This window comes from Lampetra planeri, chromosome 21 (genome assembly GCF_965212315.1).
Source record: "Lampetra planeri chromosome 21, kcLamPlan1.2.h2, whole genome shotgun sequence".
NCBI classification, from domain to species: Eukaryota; Metazoa; Chordata; class Hyperoartia; order Petromyzontiformes; family Petromyzontidae; genus Lampetra; species Lampetra planeri.
In genome coordinates this window covers 11,994,099-12,011,550 of record NC_136127.1, presented here as the reverse complement: position 1 = coordinate 12,011,550, position 17,452 = coordinate 11,994,099, and the positions used below count along the sequence as shown (strand labels likewise).

Sequence of the window (17,452 nt, the reverse complement as noted above, 5' to 3'; positions counted from 1 at the left end):
CGAACACCTATAAAGGCCGGCACGGCACACGAGGGAGTTGGTGGCCAGCACCACGCCCGGCCACCTTTGTCTCCCCAGTGGCAATGTTTACGCATCAGGTACTCATTTGAGGCCGAGTAGACCTATGGGAGGCCCATGACCGGTTCAGATGATCGTCACTGTGTTGGCTGTGAGCGAGAATCGAACACGGGACGCCGGGTTAGTAGCGCAGCGTAGCGCTATATCCGCCACACTACCGCTCCCCATGCACACTCACGCACTCGCACACACACACTCAGAGAAGGCAAATACCCCATGTATTTATGACAAAGAGTACTGTTGTTTGCGAGCACCCATTAAGGATGAAATGTCCAACGAGGGTGTAATTGTAACCGGCACCGCACCCTGTCGCCTTCTGTCTCTCCATTGTCCCATGCTCGCTCGTCTGAGGCCGAGTCAACCTCGGAGGCTTTGACCAAATCATCTGAGGCTAAGCAGGGCTTGAGCCTGGTGAGCGCCTGGTTGGGCGATCACCGTGCACTCCGTGCCAATGATTTTCTGCTGCTGCTGCTGCTTCGTTGGTAGTGGTGCGCAGGCACGAACAAAACTGAACACATTCGTCAAGAACAACACTGTACGTGGCCCTAACAGAAAAACATATACAATAGGCGACGTTTTGGGCAATGGGCCATCACCTTCACAGCACATAGGCCAGGGTGGCAGATGTTTTAATCTATAATAGACAGGCGTTGTAGGCTGATGTTGGTACAACACAGTGCGTTGTTGTGCTGTGCTATGCTGCTGTGTTTACATCCCCCCCCTTCCTCCTCTTTCACCAACTGACCGCCGTGGTGAAGTATAGTCAAACAGCCCGCACGGCCCAGGCCACGTCTAAGATGCCAGTGGCAAGGCGGTGTTAACCCTCGGCGGGAATCTAACCCGAGTTGGTTGTCGCGTTTGCGTGCCGGGTTCCCAATTAAGGCCGAGTCGACCTAGGGGGGGATGACGGCCTGAGCGCGAATGGAAATTAGGTTCACGGGGTTCGTAGTGCGATGTGCAAACACACCATGCTCCACCCCCCGCCACACACACAAAGATAGTCCTATAGCCTAAACGGACTGTTGGGGCAAGTGCTGTTAGCGAGTAGCACCTATGAAGGCCGGCACGGCACACGAGGGGGTGGGTGGCCTGCACCATGCCCGACCGCCTTTGTCTCTCCCAGTGCCGATGTTTGCAACACACCGCGCCGGGTACTCATTTAAGGCCGAGTCGACCTAGAGGAGGCCCAGGACCGGCTTACATATTCGTCACTGATGTTGGTGTCCATGAGCGGGAATCAAACATCAGACACAGAACTCGTACGTTCCCCCCACCCCCCACCCCCCTCTCTTCGCCCCTTTTCTCCCCCACCCTCTCCTGATCCCTCTCCCCAGGTCCCCCCCAGCCCACCCCCCCCCCAGCCCCCCCCCCCCCACCACCACTCTCTTGTCGCCCCTCTTCTCCCCCACCCTCTCCTGACCCCCCCCCCCAGGTCCCCGCCCCCACAGGTGCATGCCGCGTGACAGATTTTGTTCGGGTCACCATGGCGGGGGGGGGGGTCAGGTAGACGCGGCCGACCCGCAGCGCGTATATAACGTGCAGCCGCCTGCCAGTGGCATGACATACAACCAGCCAGCCTTCCTCGTCCAGATACCCAACTCGTAAGGGGCCACACGCCACCAACGCCACCAACGCCACCAACGCCACCACCGCCATCACCGCCACCACCACCACCACCACCGTCGAGTTCCTGCTCGCAACGCCGCCTTGACAAGTCGAAACGAGGTAAGGGGGCACCACGCTCCCCCGCTCTCCCACCCCCGTGGGAGACGTCCGAATTCACCTCCTCTCCCGGGGTGCGCGTCTTACTTTCACGGGAGCGTCTTCCGTTTGGAGGAATACGGTGCCACGCGCATGCTAAATACGAGATAATGGGGAGAAATTGTAGAGGAGGTAATCACTTACCAATCTAAGAAAAATGTAGAAAATCTCTGCATCGTTTCCACACTGTTCAGTCACGTGCTTAGAAGAGAGTAAAGAGGGGTCCCCAATGGTAATCATCGGGGCATCTCTAAATGGATAATCGTAGAATCATTACGAGGCTTAATTGATTAATTAGCGTGCTTTTATTGAGCAAGGGGCACACCTGTGAGTCGTCTTTCCTGCACTGAAGGACCGAGAAAATTGGATTTGATTTGTTTACGTTTGCGCAAGTCGATTCATTTTACAGTTTATTTTTGGACAGAGAAAACAAAAGACGTAAGTGAAATGATCCGCGAGCTTCCGATCTCAATAATGTACGAGAGCTCACCGCTGACGAAAGGGAATTGGCCAAGCGTGCCAATGTAGCAGGACCCTTCTGATAATACACGTTTTGAGACTCATCGGTGAGGCTCTTCCTGGGAGAATTATATAACCATCATCGTGTGTGGGAAAGGTATAATTTTCACCGAAGGTGGTTAATCCATCTGGCCACGAAACTCAATGTGATCGTGAGTTTACCGAGAACGAGGAAGGCTCTGATCTTAAAACACGATGGCGAGATATTGATTCCGTCGCCTGGTTTGCAGGAGGTCGTGGGGGGTTCGATCCCGACCCTGACGCCTGCGATATATGTGGAGTTTGCGTGTCTCTCTCCCCGCGGCCGTGTGGATGTTTTTTTCTCCGGGTCCTCCGGCTTTCCTTCCCTCCACATTTAGAAACGTGCGTTTAGAGTGTTTGCCTGCTCAACATTTTCCCATGGCAAGCCACGTCGTTGAGCTATCATTTGCGATAGCTTGGTCGCTACTGAAACATACCTATACAGCTCAGTGGGCCCACACCTGGTAAAATAAAAATAGTTTCGCTTAAACAAACAGAACGCGACGACTCATCTTGCATGCCGCACACGCTCAACTTCGACGCTGTCATCCGTCACTCCGTGCGTGCAGTGCAGATGAGAGCGAGATAATTAATGACAACACTCATCATCATCATCACACTGCAGGTATGAATATTTTTCATCGAATAATATTTGTTCATTCGAGTAAAACAACTTTGGAAAAATCTAATAGACTACTAGGCACATCTTCTTGATGAAAAAAGATAATGTACACACAAGACGCAAATAAAATATTTCATCGTGCCATCATTATCTCATCGTCCGACCGGCGGATTCATAGCGAAGTGCGCACACCACTACGCCACAGCTCCGTCCGATCGCAACATAAGACACTCCTTAAGATCAAGTTCGCCAAACGTCTCAATTCACTACCTTCCTTAAAAAGACCAAATTACTGCCTCTTGTGAATGGCATCGATTTGTTGATGGTATCACCAATAAAACGTTGTCGAGGAAAGGCAAGGATAAGATAACTGGACCACGATTCACCCTGGCCATTCCTCAACATCCACGGTGCCCGACTGATGAGTCGCAAGGTCAAGAGGAGACAATGGGATCGGCTGGGGTGGAATGGAACTCGAGCGTGGGGGACCCAACCTTGAGCAAGGTTCCACCAACTTACGAGTCGGGCAAATAAGGGGAAAACCACCGAGCAGGTGGTGGGAGAGACTGGGAGGGCAGCCCGTGGAGGGAGCTGCGTGTCGACTGGACATTGGTTAAAAAGAGCTTTATAGCTCATCAGATTTTTGCAGTATATATACCGATTCTGATACTGCTGCTGTGGGGGGGGCGGTCGAGGGCAGAAAGCGTTGGCGACAAAAACATCGGTGGCGCCATCGACGGCGTTGGCTCCCCACGACGACCTCGCAAGACAGTGAGTGACAGAATGTTTGTCAAAAACATCTCAGCGTGAGATATTAATGCGAAATATGTATCTATCCGCCCCCCCCACCACCACCACCACCGCTTCACCACAGCCATGGTCAGCATCACGCGCACGGCGCTGGGAAGCATTCTGCTCATCAGCATTGCGCTGCCCCGCGCAGTCTCCTCCTCGCCCGTGTTCGAGACCTACAGCAGCTACGACAGGTGAGTCGCGGCGCGGGGGGGGCAGAGGGCGCAGACCAAGACACAGGCACGCGCACAGACGTACAAAAGACAAAGATCCCCCGTGAAGCATTAACAGACTGTTGGGACAAGTGCTGTTAGCGAGTAGCAGCACCTATTAAGGCCGGAATGGTACATCAGGAAGTGGGCGGTCGCACCACGCCCGACCGCCTTTATCTCCCCAGTAGCGATGTCTACAACACCGCACCAGGTACTCATTTGCGGCTGAGTCGACCTAGGGGAGGCCCAGGACCGGTTCAGATAATCGCTACTGCTGTTGGTCGTGAGCGGGAATTTAACTCAGGTCGCCGGGTTCAGGGCGCAGCGCGCTAACCACTACACTACCGCTCCCAACACACTCACCCACACACACGCGCCCACACGCACACGCACCCGCACACGCACGGACCCACACACACACGCACCCACACGCACACACACACGCACCCACACACACACACGCACCCACACACACGCACGCACCCGCACATGCACGGACCCACACACACACGCACCCCCACACACACACACGCACACACACACACACGCACCCACACACACACGCACCCACACACACGCACCCACACACACGCACCCACACACACGCACCCACACACACGCACGCACGTGCTCAGGCGCAAGAGCGCGGATGCCCATCGCAGCAGGAAGCTAGACGGATTATGAGTTACATCGCGGGTCCCGAAGAGGCGGCGACGGCTCGGGGCCGCGAGGAGTCGTGCCCTTGACCCAGCCAGTGCATAAAGTAATTGTTTTACCTAGGATGATGGTGCTGGTGGTGATGATGGTGATGGTGGTGATGGTGGTGATGATGGTGATGATTGTGATGATCATGGCGATGATGATGATGGTGGTGATGGTGGTGGTGATGGTGGTGATAATGTTGGTAGTGATGATGGTGATGATGGTGATGATGGCGATGATGTTGATAGTGACGATGGTGATTATGGTGGTGGTGATGATGATGGTGATGATCATGGCAATGATCATGGCGATGATGGTGATAGTGACGATGGTGATTATGGTGGTGGTGATGATGATGGTGATGATCATGGCAATGATCATGGCGATGATGGTGATGATGGTGATGATGGTTATGATGATGATTATGGTAGTGATGATGGTGATGGTGATGATCATAGCGATGATGGTGGTGATGATGATGACCGCAGCGTTCCCGCGGAGGAGGCGCGGGTCGAAGAGGCGGAGCCCTCCTGGTCAGAGGCGGAGGCGAGGAACGCGAAGAGACACTCGGAGGGGACGTTCACGAGCGACTACAGCAAATACCTGGACACGGTGCGAGCCAAGGACTTCGTGCACTGGCTCATCGGCACCAAGAGAGGCCGGTAAGGACACCACGAGACCCCCCCCCCCGCCCCGCCCCCAGCGGGCCCTGTCTCGGGGGGGGGGGCGTACCCAGGGCCGGATGAACTCAGAGGCGAGGGGGAGTTAGAGGCTGTAGCCCAGAGCCTCGGATTGTGAAGGACCCAGAATAAAACTATATATTTTTAAACTATTTTTTTTATCTTGCCAGGTAAATCCCACTAAGCTATTAGCTTATTTTTCAGTAGCGACCTGGCAACACGAATAATTGCTCAACGAAGTGGCTTATCATCACGTGCAAATTGATGTCAGCCAAATCCCCTAACACACGTGTGTTTATTCTAATTGTGGATGGTAAAAACCGAAGGACCGGGATAAAAAAAATTCCAGGCGACCACGGGGAGAGAGACACGCAAACTCCAAATATACAGCAGCAGGCGTCAGGGTCGGGATCGAACCCATGGCAGGCGAGGTAGTTAACATCTCCTAGCCACCGTAATGATGATGGTGAGAAAGAGAGAGACACGTAGGCGTTCGAGACCAATATCATCCATTCGAGTTTCGTTGGGTTAGATCGCGTACATATATAAATGTGTCGTTAATTCTGGCTGTCGCCTGATGAAGCTAGTTGTAATTACTGGCGAAAAGTCGTACTCAGACTGTAAATGTTGTGGCTTGGCTCTCCAACACACCGGTGTGCTGTACTAGTGACGAATTGGCCACGTTCTGTTTACGTGACAACCCTTACTAGTTGGCTGTGTCGGGTGGTGGCGGGTTTTAACGACACATTTATATATTTACGCGATCTAACCCAATTATACAGCAGGTGTCAGGGTCGGGATTGAACCCACGACCTCCTGCATAGCAGGCGAGGGAGTTAACATCTCCTAGCCACCAGACAGCGCCTCCAGTCGAGGGAGCTCCTCTCGTATTGATCCGACAGGGCAATACCGATGACGTGTTTGACATCGGGCACTGGTGATGGTGAAACAATGAAGGGAAGGAACTGACCAGACAGCATCAGACTCTGTATTGAGACTGCAGGAGGAATCCGATGAGCTATGAAGCTCTTGTTCACAGATGCCCCGCATGGGGCGGGTCAGCAAGTTTACAACAGCAAACAAATCACAAAATACGAATACTTAATCAGTTATGTAAGTCCGATTTATCAAGCTTTGGCAAGGCAGCAAAACAAGACCAAAGCAGTCCCAGACCACAACCAAGATACCACCACACACAGCAGGAGTCTCTCAATAAAAATAGCACGCGAACACTGCACTACTATCGATACACAGGTAAAGATCGATGTTACTAATCACATCTATATATTTAAAAGGAAAATTTGTGAATATGTGTGTCTATTCGAAATGTTTAGCATACTTCCCAACATGCAACAAACTTGAAATTTGGCATGTGGGTAGCTTCCAGACTGTACACAATATAAAAAGTATAAAAAAATAAACGTATGTATTTGAGAGGAGGGGGGCGCAATAATGCATATATTTTGCACGGCAAGTGAGCGGTGACGTCACATCTGTGCCTGCTGACGTCACGCACCCCCCCCCCCCCCCAAAACCTCCGCGAAGGCCGTGTATGAATCCAAGACAAAAATCCAAGTCTCGGGCGAAGCCGTGTAGTAGTGCTCGTTTACAATATAGAATAGCCCCTTGCCCCCTGCCCCTAACTCTCCTCGTGGTGTCCACGTCAGAGCCCCAGCACGGCGGCAGGCGGAGGAGAAGCGCCACGCGGAGGGGACGATCGCGAGCGACTACAGCTCCGTGCTGGACGGGAAGGCGGCCAAGGACTTTGTCGACTGGCTCGTGAGGAACAGGGGCCGCGGCAAACGCGAGTACGAGACCGGAGAGCCACCACTCCTCCTAGCTCCACCACTCTCCTAGCTCCACCACTCCCCTCCTCGCTCCGCCACCACCCCTCCTAGCTCCACCACTCTCCTCGCTCCACCACCACTTCTCGCTCCATCTCCTCGCTGCATCTCCGCGCTCCATCTCCTAGCTCCACCACTCCTCGCTCCATCTCATAGCTCCACCAATCCTCGCTCCACCACTCCTCCTCGCTCCACCACTCCTGGCTTCATCTCCTCGCTCCATCTCCTTGCTCCACCACTCCTCGCTCAATCTCCTTGCTCCACCACTGCTCGCTCAATCTCCTAACTCCACCACTTCTCGCTCCATCTGCTAACTCCACCACTCCTCTCTCAATCTCCTAGCTCCACCACTTCTCACGCAATCTCCGAGGTCTCTGCTCCTATCTTCGTCACACTTCACTCGGTCCGCCGGCTCACTGTAAAAGCTCGTCTCCCAGCAACATCGCACCACGACCCACCACACCGAGCCCCACGTGCTGCCTCCACCACACTCCGCTCCATCTCCTAGCTCCATCTCGAGTTCTCTTGCGTTCTCAGCTGGTTAGACAAAATCCACTCGACTCCACTTCGTAGTTCCACAGCCAGCTGCGTTAGCCTGCTCAATCTGCCGCTCGATTTCCACCAGCATGCTGTCAACTGCTCCATCATCCTTACCCGATAAACGATCGGACAGACGACCCTATGCATCTGTTGTGTGCGTAAGAATCAATCTCAATCCACAAATCATGAATCATTAATTCAGCACCTCTACTGGGAGCTGCCCAGTGCTGAACTAGATTTGAAGCTTTCGTGACTGCAAGGATTCATAATCTTAGTTCTTTCGGTAAAGTCACGTAGGTAAAAAATGAAATAAAAATTAATAAAAATAAAACAATGAAAATCACGACGTTTCGGAGGCAACACAAGTCTCCGTCATCAGGTGGGACCGTCACAGCCAGACTAGCTGCATGCATGCAGCTAGTCTGGCTGTGACGGTCCCACCTGATGTCTGGCTGTGACGGTCCCACCTGATGTCTGGCTGTGACGGTCCCACCTGATGACGGAGACTTGTGTTGCCTCCGAAACGTCGTGATTTTCATTGTTTTATTTTTATTAATTTTTATTAAATTTTTTACCTACGTGATTTTACCGAAAGAATTAAGATTATCAGTGCTGAACTCTCGAATGGCGAAGCATGTGATGATTCATCGATTAAGATCAATGCATCGATTAACACATGCTTCCCTTTTGAATGGACGGGCTTGTAAACAGCAGCCGAGGCATTTGGTGAGTCAGTGAACCCACTGCATGCCGCGTGGTCATACTCTGCCCGCGCGGGGGGGGGGGTATTATAATGTCTGAGACAAAGTGATAACTCTCGAAACATCATTGTCCACAAGGCAGGCTTCGCTTGAGAGGAGACGGATTAAGGAGACGTGATAATAGGCAATGTTTACACGTATCTATGTGTTTTGAAGAAGAAGAAGAAGAAGACGACGTGTTGTTACTTGAACCGCATGGTGGGACCCCGGGGGTCCCCAATAAACAAAAGTCAAAATCTAAATTGATTTATTTATTTTTGGCGACTCCGTCCCACCGCGCACATAAACGCCGCGAGACCCACCAGAAATCAATCCTCTCGTTCTTCACCCAGCACTCATCGTTGACAAAATTGCCGTAGTCATAAACAAAACTTTTAAACTTTGATTAGCGCATCGTGTAGAGCTCGTCGAGAGGAATAGAGCACAGTATCGTTCGCCTTAAACAGACATAAATTGACGTCGCAACGCAGTTGATGCGAGAGCCGGGGCTTATGGGACCCCGGGGTCCCCGCCATAAGCTTCGTTTTTGTTTTTGTTGCACCGCTTCTCACGGCAGCTGTACCACAAAGGATAGCGCGGTGTGCGCCGAGATGGCGAAATCAAACAAAAACTGTCGGTCGAGTGACGCAGCGAAGCTCACGATGGTCGTCTCGGTGTGTGCCGGGCGGCTCGTCACGTGCTCCCAGAACGCACGATTCGAGCGACGTTCAAATCGACGGCGGTGACGCGTCGTGAAATGACGCCATTCACATTTGGAATTCACACAGCCTGTGTCGGAGGCCCCATTATTCACGCCTTGTACATGAATGTCACAAGCCCTGGAAACAATCTCTGTCGTATATTAAACTCGCAATTTTAATCCTCGGAGCTGGAAGTGAACCGATCCAGCCCATCCCTCCCATCATCCCTCTCACATCCACCATCCCGACAAAGTCTGCCCGTCCCTCACATTAATTCCACTCCAATGTCTTCCCCATCCCTCCCTATCCCTTCTACCCCCTCCTATTCTTCCCATCTCTCCCTATCCCTTCAACCCTTCCTATTCTTCCCATCCCTCCCTATCCCCTTCTACCCTTCTTATTCTTCCCATCCCTCCCTATCCCTTCAACCCCTCCTATTCTTCCCATCCCTCCCAATCCCTTCTACCCCCTCCTATTCTTCCCATCCCGCGGGCTCCAGGCTCCTGAGCGATCAGGACGCGATGCTGGACTCGGCAGCCCTGGGGGGCGTGGAGGAGGAGGGGGAGGAGGAGGTGGTGGGGCCCATGCCGAGGGTGAGTCCCGATTCGGCGGAGCTGAGCTTCATCCTGGAACAGCTGTCCACGCAGCAGCTCATGCGGCTCCTGCAGAGCAGCGGGGGGCCCTGCGAGCCCACGTGAGTGCCCCCCCCTCCCCCCATCGCTTTCACAGGGAGCACCCGACTTGCTACGCGCCTGTCTGCGTGTGTGTGCATCTCCTATAGGTGCTACTCGCAAACAGCACTTGCCCCAACAGTCTGTGAAGGCTACACGGGGATCGTTGTCTTTGTGTCCATCTCCAAGTGCACCTAGCATGGCACAAGCGCCCTGGGTGACGAGTGATGAATGTGCGGCTGTCATTGTGGTTGGTGTGTCGATCTCTCTATCTGTCCCTCTTGTCGTCTGTCTGTGTTGGCGTTGGCGAGTCTCGGTTTCTTGGTGTGTATTTACGCGCCTGTTTCTCGGTGTCGAACTCCCGGAGTCTTTGCGTGTTAAACAAAACCAAAAGCCCCCCCCCCCCAAAGGCGTCGATGATCACAGCGGAGCGGAATGCGTCGAATCTCGTCACACCTGGGTGAGCCGGACGGGGGGGGGGGCTTGAGCCTGGATCGTGATTAGATGGCGCGAGGCCGCCGCGCACGTGCCGTCGCTGCGGGGCAGCAGAGGGCAGTACGACGACATCTATTGTTGTACTCCACTTCTACGATCCCGCGACCGTTTCTCGCCGCCTCTATTGACGGCATGGGTGAAGTGTGGTCAAATAAGCCTCCGCAGGGCGCGGAGAGGAGTCACAAAAGGGCTTTGCATGCATCGACTCGTTCCGTCTCGGGGCAGTCGGACGTTGATCTCTCGCCCCCTTTGTCGTTCGTTCGCAGGAGTCGCGGCGCCTTCGCAGACTGACTCGGCCCCGGCACCGCAACGTCCAAAATTGCTCCGTTCCCCACGCTTCAACTTTCCCCCCCCTTCCTCCGCCAACTTCGAGATCACTCGCCGATATTGCTGACACACACACACAGCTCGCTCGTTCACTACCACTCCTAATCAATCTTTATTGATAATATTCTTATGGCTTCATTAAATAAAAGGCGTGAAACTGCCTTTGTCTAAATCTAGCCTCATAGCGGCTCCTTCTTGGTGTGCTCTGTGTACATTGTACCTACGCCCGGCCTCCTTTGTCTCCCCAGTGCTGATGTTTACACACACACAACACTAATCGCACAAAGCAATTATTGAAGTCTACGTCGATCTAGGGGAGGCAGGGGACAAGGTCTGATATCACTCGCCGGTGATGTTAGCCATGGTCAGGAATCGAACTCTGATCGGTGAGTTTGGAGAGGAACGCGCTAATCGCTGCGCTACCGCTCCCACACACACACACCTGTAATGCGTGGCTAGCAGGTGTGATTCTCACGATGGTAATAAAGTATTTTTAAATTATGACTCGCGTGTACCGGACTACTTGTGTGAAGATCTGTCAAGATCGCAACGGGGGCATTCCCGGCTAAACCCAACCAGCGATGAAGCACCGCGGAGAGGCAGCGATGGAACCGTGAAACTATCTCTCTCTGCGGTGGTAGCTGGATTGTTATTTCGCGAGAGGTGACGGCGACGATTTTGGGATGGGGAAGGCCTGAGCTCGAGTCCAGCAGTGGATAGATCACGTCTGGTGATGATCACGATAAGAGGTTTTAGGCTTAGTGGCCGAATCAGAATGCGAATCCACGCAGCCTTGTCTGACGTGGTGAAGTATGATTTGACCCAAAACGCGTCTCGTCCCACGGCCACCCCCTCACGATGTTCCCTCTCCCACCGAAACTCTACCACTCTCCACCAAGCCCCCCCCCCATCCCATCCCCCTTCCCCCCGTGCCCCCTACACCTCACCCGGTCACTTCGCCTCGGCTTAATGATGCCTCTCAGCTTTGACGGATCGCACTTTGACAGCCGCCGTGGCAAGAACCCCCCCCCCCCCCCATTGCTCTTCCTGCCCCTGCCACCAGGTGTCGTGCGTAATGAGAACCGGTTCGTAGCTCGAACTCAGACCCGTCACACTCCGTTTGCGCCCTCTTCACACCGCGTCCAAATTTGGGATCCGGCGACAAACGCGCGCGTGCAGCCTGCGTCGTGGTGACGCAGTCAATGGCACGCTTAATGAGCTATGCGGATGACGGACGTCTAGGGACCTACACTGCTGTGACAGCTGGATTAATTAAATGCTCAATTAATCGACACGTGAAATTACACAACACCCCCCGCCACCCACCCATCCACCTTCACCACCACGTGGCATCGAAGGGACCTTAATGACGGAGCCACGGAATAAAGGCAGAGCCGAGACGTTCAGTCACGTGGGCCCTGTCATTGTCACATGCCACGTGTTCTTAATTGGCTGTTTTGTCCTCATTATAAAAAAAAGACATGAAAGAATTTCATGCGGCGGGGTTGGTGGATCGCAGAGACGCCATCGAGAACGCAACACGGCAGCCAAGTAGACGACGGGACAGCAAGTGGTGGGTTCGTGAATCCGTCTGTGTGGATGGTTGAGCGTTGTCTCCTCATTTTCGTGGTGGATTTTCTCAGGATGCTCCCACTTTCCTCCCACAAGAAGCAGCACACCCCTTTCTTTTTTACAAGGCCAATCCCGATCAGAACGCAGGATGCTTCTGAATAAAGTCTCCAGACTGAGGCTTTCCGAGGCGAATAATTGGCATAAAATAATAATTGTCAAATTGTGGTGAATGGCGCGGTACACCACTCTTAATGTGCAGCCAGCTGAGTGGACATTGCCTGGTCACATCATGCAGGTCACATCATGCAGGTCACATCATGCAGCTCACATCATGACTCACACTTATTGGCCATGTAAATAAAGCACACGTACCACCTGACACTTCAGGTGGTACGTGTGTATTCCCTGTCCCAGGGACTAACAGCGCCCTACCACTAATGACGCTGCGTCTCACGGGACAGAACGGTCTCGCGGTGGCTAGAGCATCGCGATACGAACTCGGCGACCCGAGTGGCGAGTCATATCTGACGCGACTTCGCGTGCCCCATCACGAGCGTGACAAAACACGGCCAAACAACACCCAGCATTGAATTGATCCAGGCCTGTGCATTTTTGCTACAATTATAAATGTGTAAACAAATAACTAATGCTGCTGCTGCTGTTTGAATGATCACGCATAATTTAAAATACGTTTGCTACATGTCAATGCAAAGTGAAAGCTGCTGCTACTGCTGCGGCTCTTGTGGCATCATGGAACACGAGAGGATGGGAATTAAATACTCGATGACGCTAGCAGCCGCGTGCAAAAAATATGCATCTTGCCGAGAGCCACGAGGCACAGTGAGTCGCGAGGAGCGGGTCACAAGCGGTGGTCACGTAGCGTGGTCATGCGGCCGTGTAGTTTTTAATTTTAGAAATTTGTGGAAGCCTCCTTGAGTACTCCTGTCTGGCACCGCTGCCACGCACAAGTGCCACGGCCTGTTCCCGCTTCCGCAGATTTTTTTTTCTGAAGTTCAATTGACGGGTTAAGATTTATAGCTGCGTCTCCGTCGAGTTGCGTCAATTTGAACACCGCCAGTTATGATATTATGTTTATACTGTATACTAATGTGTGCTTATATAGTACTGTAGCGTCATTTGTACAACTAAATATCGCAATTATGTGCAATCCGCAGCACGCGGAGACGCGTAGATTAATGTGTTGCATGCCAATTATGATGAGTGTTTATACGTGTGGGATGAAACGGAGCACCCAGTTCAATTAAAAAAACAATGTCAACACAAAGGGTGAATGTGAGATGGATAAAATGGAAAATTCTCGTCTCGGCAAAGCGGTTTTTTTTCTAATCACTTAACTTTGTTTTTTATAGAACAAAACACAACCCCTTGTCCGCCACGGTGTTCAGAGGGCTCGTGTTTATTCCAGTCGGGTCATTTCTCTGACAGTTACGATGATGATGATGATGTTGTTGTACACGAGAGAAGCGAGACGGAAAAAAACCGAGGTTAAACCGAACACAATCACGTGGACGGGGGTTTCAAACGAGGATAATTGTCGGGAATAATTTGACCTCTCTCTCCGCAGCAGCAACATCGCCGCGTGTGCCAATCAGGGCTAGAGGCGGGATACACAACGTGCCGAGAAATAAACGCAGGACCGTTTGCGAAGACTTCTTTGAATTTCGGAGCGAAAATATGCTTTATCTTTACACGTTAGCCAGAAGAGCGGCGATATTTCACAATCCCATTTGCCAAGAGAGATTTGGCAGGCATCCAAACAGAACCACACGTAACGAATAACAGACGCTGTGCGAATTTTAAACAAACAAACCGGACACGCGTGCAAATTCGAATCACTTCACACTGATGGCCTGGTTACCTTTGGCACAAATAGGGGCAATGAGCCAGCACTGCCCGACCAAATGTGCTTGTATTGACCAAGGCTGCTACCTATGTTTCGTATGGAACACTCCAGAACACACCTGTACAGGTCCTCTCAAAGTTCAAGACAAGTAGATGGAATGACCTTCATAAGCAGGTAAGCGCAGTAGATTCATGGCCACGGCTAGCATCAGTGGCGAGTGATCTGGGCCTCTCTCCTTCACCAACTAGCACTGACCAGAATGGTGAAGTATGGCCAATAATGACCTATGCCGAACATGGGGGAGAGGACCTTCATCCACCGTTTGATTGACAAAGGGATGTTAGTTATTTATTAATTAAAGGCGCAATGAGAGATAATTCCACTTTGTCGCAGTAAAATAACGTCCAGAGCGTTGGGGAAATTCCACGGACAGCGCAATTCCAGAGGTGACGGCATAACCGAGGAGGTCTCAGCTCTCCGATGTACATTCGGGTTGTTCCGCGTGTTGTTGGACCTTAGGTCCGACGTTTCGTTCCACGTGCTAGGAAGCTTCTTTGCGATATACAATCGAGCCGAGCTGAGCACGTGGAGCGAAGGCACCCCACGTGGTGGTGGTGATGGTGGCGATGGTGGTAGTGGCGATGGTGGCGGTGATGATGGTGGTGATGGTGGTGATGATGGTGGGTTTGATGCCGATCAACAACCCGAAAACACAGCGGAGAGACACACAGCGCTCTCGCGTGACAACTTGTGGATTGTTATTGTCAACGTTTTCAGATCGTTTACCTTCATGAATATATCCTCTTTTTTCATAAGATGATTAATTTGGCCAGAAATGAGTCAATACATGCGTGGAATTTCCCGTAAATCGTTGTGACTTCAATTTAAAGGGGGTTTTATCCAGATTTTTTGTACCACAAATCACCACCATGAACAAAATGTACGACTGGGTCAAAGAACTCTGCTCAAGACAAACGGCGAAGACACGCCGACGCTCAAACACGGGCGGCAACTTCGCTTGCGGGGAGAGAGGAATCATTATTCACCAATGATAGACAAGAAATACACACAAATTACACCCGCCTCCCGCCGCAATCAAGAACATAAAATAACTAAGAACCTGCTGTAAGGAGAGGACAACAGCAGCTACAGCGTTACGACTCGGCTGTCCGGCCTCGGCCAAGTGTATCCAGGAACGAGGTCACCAACCAGCCCGCGGCGACGGTCGGCAACGGGCCCGGGCTCAAGCACCGCCACGGCAGCACCGGCCTCGTGTGTCCAGACGAATCCGCCAAAGGGCACGGAACCCCCCCCCCCCCCCGTCGCCCCCTTGAGGCCACGCGGAAAACCCCCGCAATGCTGTCCCACCTGCCCACCACTACAAATAACAGAGTCAACACGTTTGTCAATAGCGTTGCCCTGGAGAGGGTAAATGGGCGACGTTTCGGGGAGCGGTCCTTCTTCATAGCAGACAGAGATAGAAATAGAGGCCAGATAGATTGAGCGATTTATAGTGGGGAGACTGCGCGATACTCCACGGGGAAATAATGGAACACCAAAAATAACGGAATGCCAGAGAGCAACTTTGTATTTTGTCAGACGGAGGTACGAGGGGGATACTGCGCACTTGCGGAGCGAGGCTCACGGGAGGCTCCCCCCCCCCCCCCCACTGGCGCGTCGGCTCGTCATTGGGGAAAAACCCCCAAGGTAGGAAGGCAAGAGGAAGACAAAGACGGAATTTGTGGTGGGTGCTGGGGCAGGGGAGGGGGGCGGATGATGTTGACAAGTGGGCCGTGTGGAGGTGCAGGCACACGCTGACTCTCGACCTCCCGGAGATGAATGACTCCGTTGGACGCACGGTGCCCACCTGCCCACCACTACAAACAGACCAGCCCGCAGGAGGGTGGAGGGTGAGACGGGAGGAGGAGGATTGGGGGCCAGGGTGGTGGTGAGCCAGACAAGGCGCGATACTTATTGCACCAGTTTAAACACGTGGTAGGCTTTCACAGCTTTTTGGGGATTAGATCGCGTAAATATATAAATGTGTCGTTAAATCCGCCACCACCCGACAGCCAACTAGTAAGGTTTGTCACTTAAACAGAACATGCCCATGTGTTACTAGTACAGCAAGCCGGTGTGTTGGAGACCAATCCACAACATTTACAATCTGAGTACGACGTTTCACCAGTAATTACAACTAGCATCACCAGGCAGACAAATTTGGCTGTCCACCTGATGATGCTCGTTGTCATTACTGGCGAAACTTCGTACTCAGATTGAAAATGTTGTGGACTTACTCTCCAACACACCGGTTAGTGCTGTACTCGTAACGAATTGCGCATGTTCTGTTTACGTGACAACCCTTACTAGTTGGCCGTGTCGGGTGGTGGCGGGTTTAACGACACATTTATATGTTTACGCGATCTAATCCCAAAAAAAACGTAATATGGATGTATTGCACCACCCAGACGGACGAGGCCACCAAGTAAATATTCGCCACAGCTGCTCAAACACGACGCAGGGCCCGATTCGGTGCGCGGTTACGCAACCGCCTCCACCCTGCCGGGCGTCCGAGGTGCTGCGGACGGGGGGGGGGCGTGTGGGCAGATCTATTCTGTGGGGGGGGGCACGCGAGATTCACTCCGGCGCAGTCAAGGGGTTGACTGTAAACGATGGGTATTGGAGTTTGTTACGCGCAGGCCCTTGCCTTGAGCACATCGCAGTCCCTGATGATGCAATTGAGCGGTGTCCTAAAAATAACGCGATAACCCACAGCGCCGTACTGGCCGCAAAGCGTTTAGTTGAGAGAACGATGACTGAGCAGTCTGCAATCACGACCGTACCAAGCAATTCTCTTGTTAGTATCTCAAATACCCCTATGTCCTCGTGTCGAGATCAACTGGACACAGGAGGTGACGTATAAACATGACGTAAGATGATGATAATGACGCTGAGAAAATCGAATCATTCAATCATTGTACAGCCACGTGGGAAGATGACACCAAAACACAGGATCAAATGTGGCTTGTAAAAGTCTTCCAAATGAAGTTATAGCATGGGCACCTTAAACATTACACGGGTCAAAGAGGTTGTCCACAACGCCTCTCAAGTTCATTCGCCGTAGCTCACAAACATCGAGCAGCCTTTGCTTGCCACCTCCAACAATGTCAACAATGTCAGTCACGTGGCGAAACAAATTCAGTTTAAGCTCAACCTGCAATGACCCACGCGGGCATGCGAGAGCAACGTCGCGGGTTCAGGGCCACCGCGAGAGAAGAGGCAGCCTGTCGGCAGGGCACGAGGCCCCCCCT

At 52.5% G+C, this 17,452-nt stretch overlaps 1 protein-coding gene across 1 annotated transcript; it reads left to right on the top strand.

The window, feature by feature from the left end:
* The first annotated feature begins 1,653 nt into the window (after nucleotides 1-1,653).
* LOC144724699 (uncharacterized) lies at nucleotides 1,654-11,209 on the top strand. Its single transcript, XM_078604029.1, has 6 exons — nucleotides 1,654-1,803; nucleotides 3,876-3,987; nucleotides 5,196-5,369; nucleotides 7,055-7,195; nucleotides 9,712-9,906; nucleotides 10,645-11,209. Exons 2-6 carry the CDS (start codon nucleotides 3,878-3,880, stop codon nucleotides 10,667-10,669), a joined length of 645 nt encoding a protein of 214 aa, XP_078460155.1. The 5' UTR covers nucleotides 1,654-1,803; nucleotides 3,876-3,877; the 3' UTR covers nucleotides 10,670-11,209.
* Nucleotides 11,210-17,452: the final 6,243 nt, after the last annotated feature.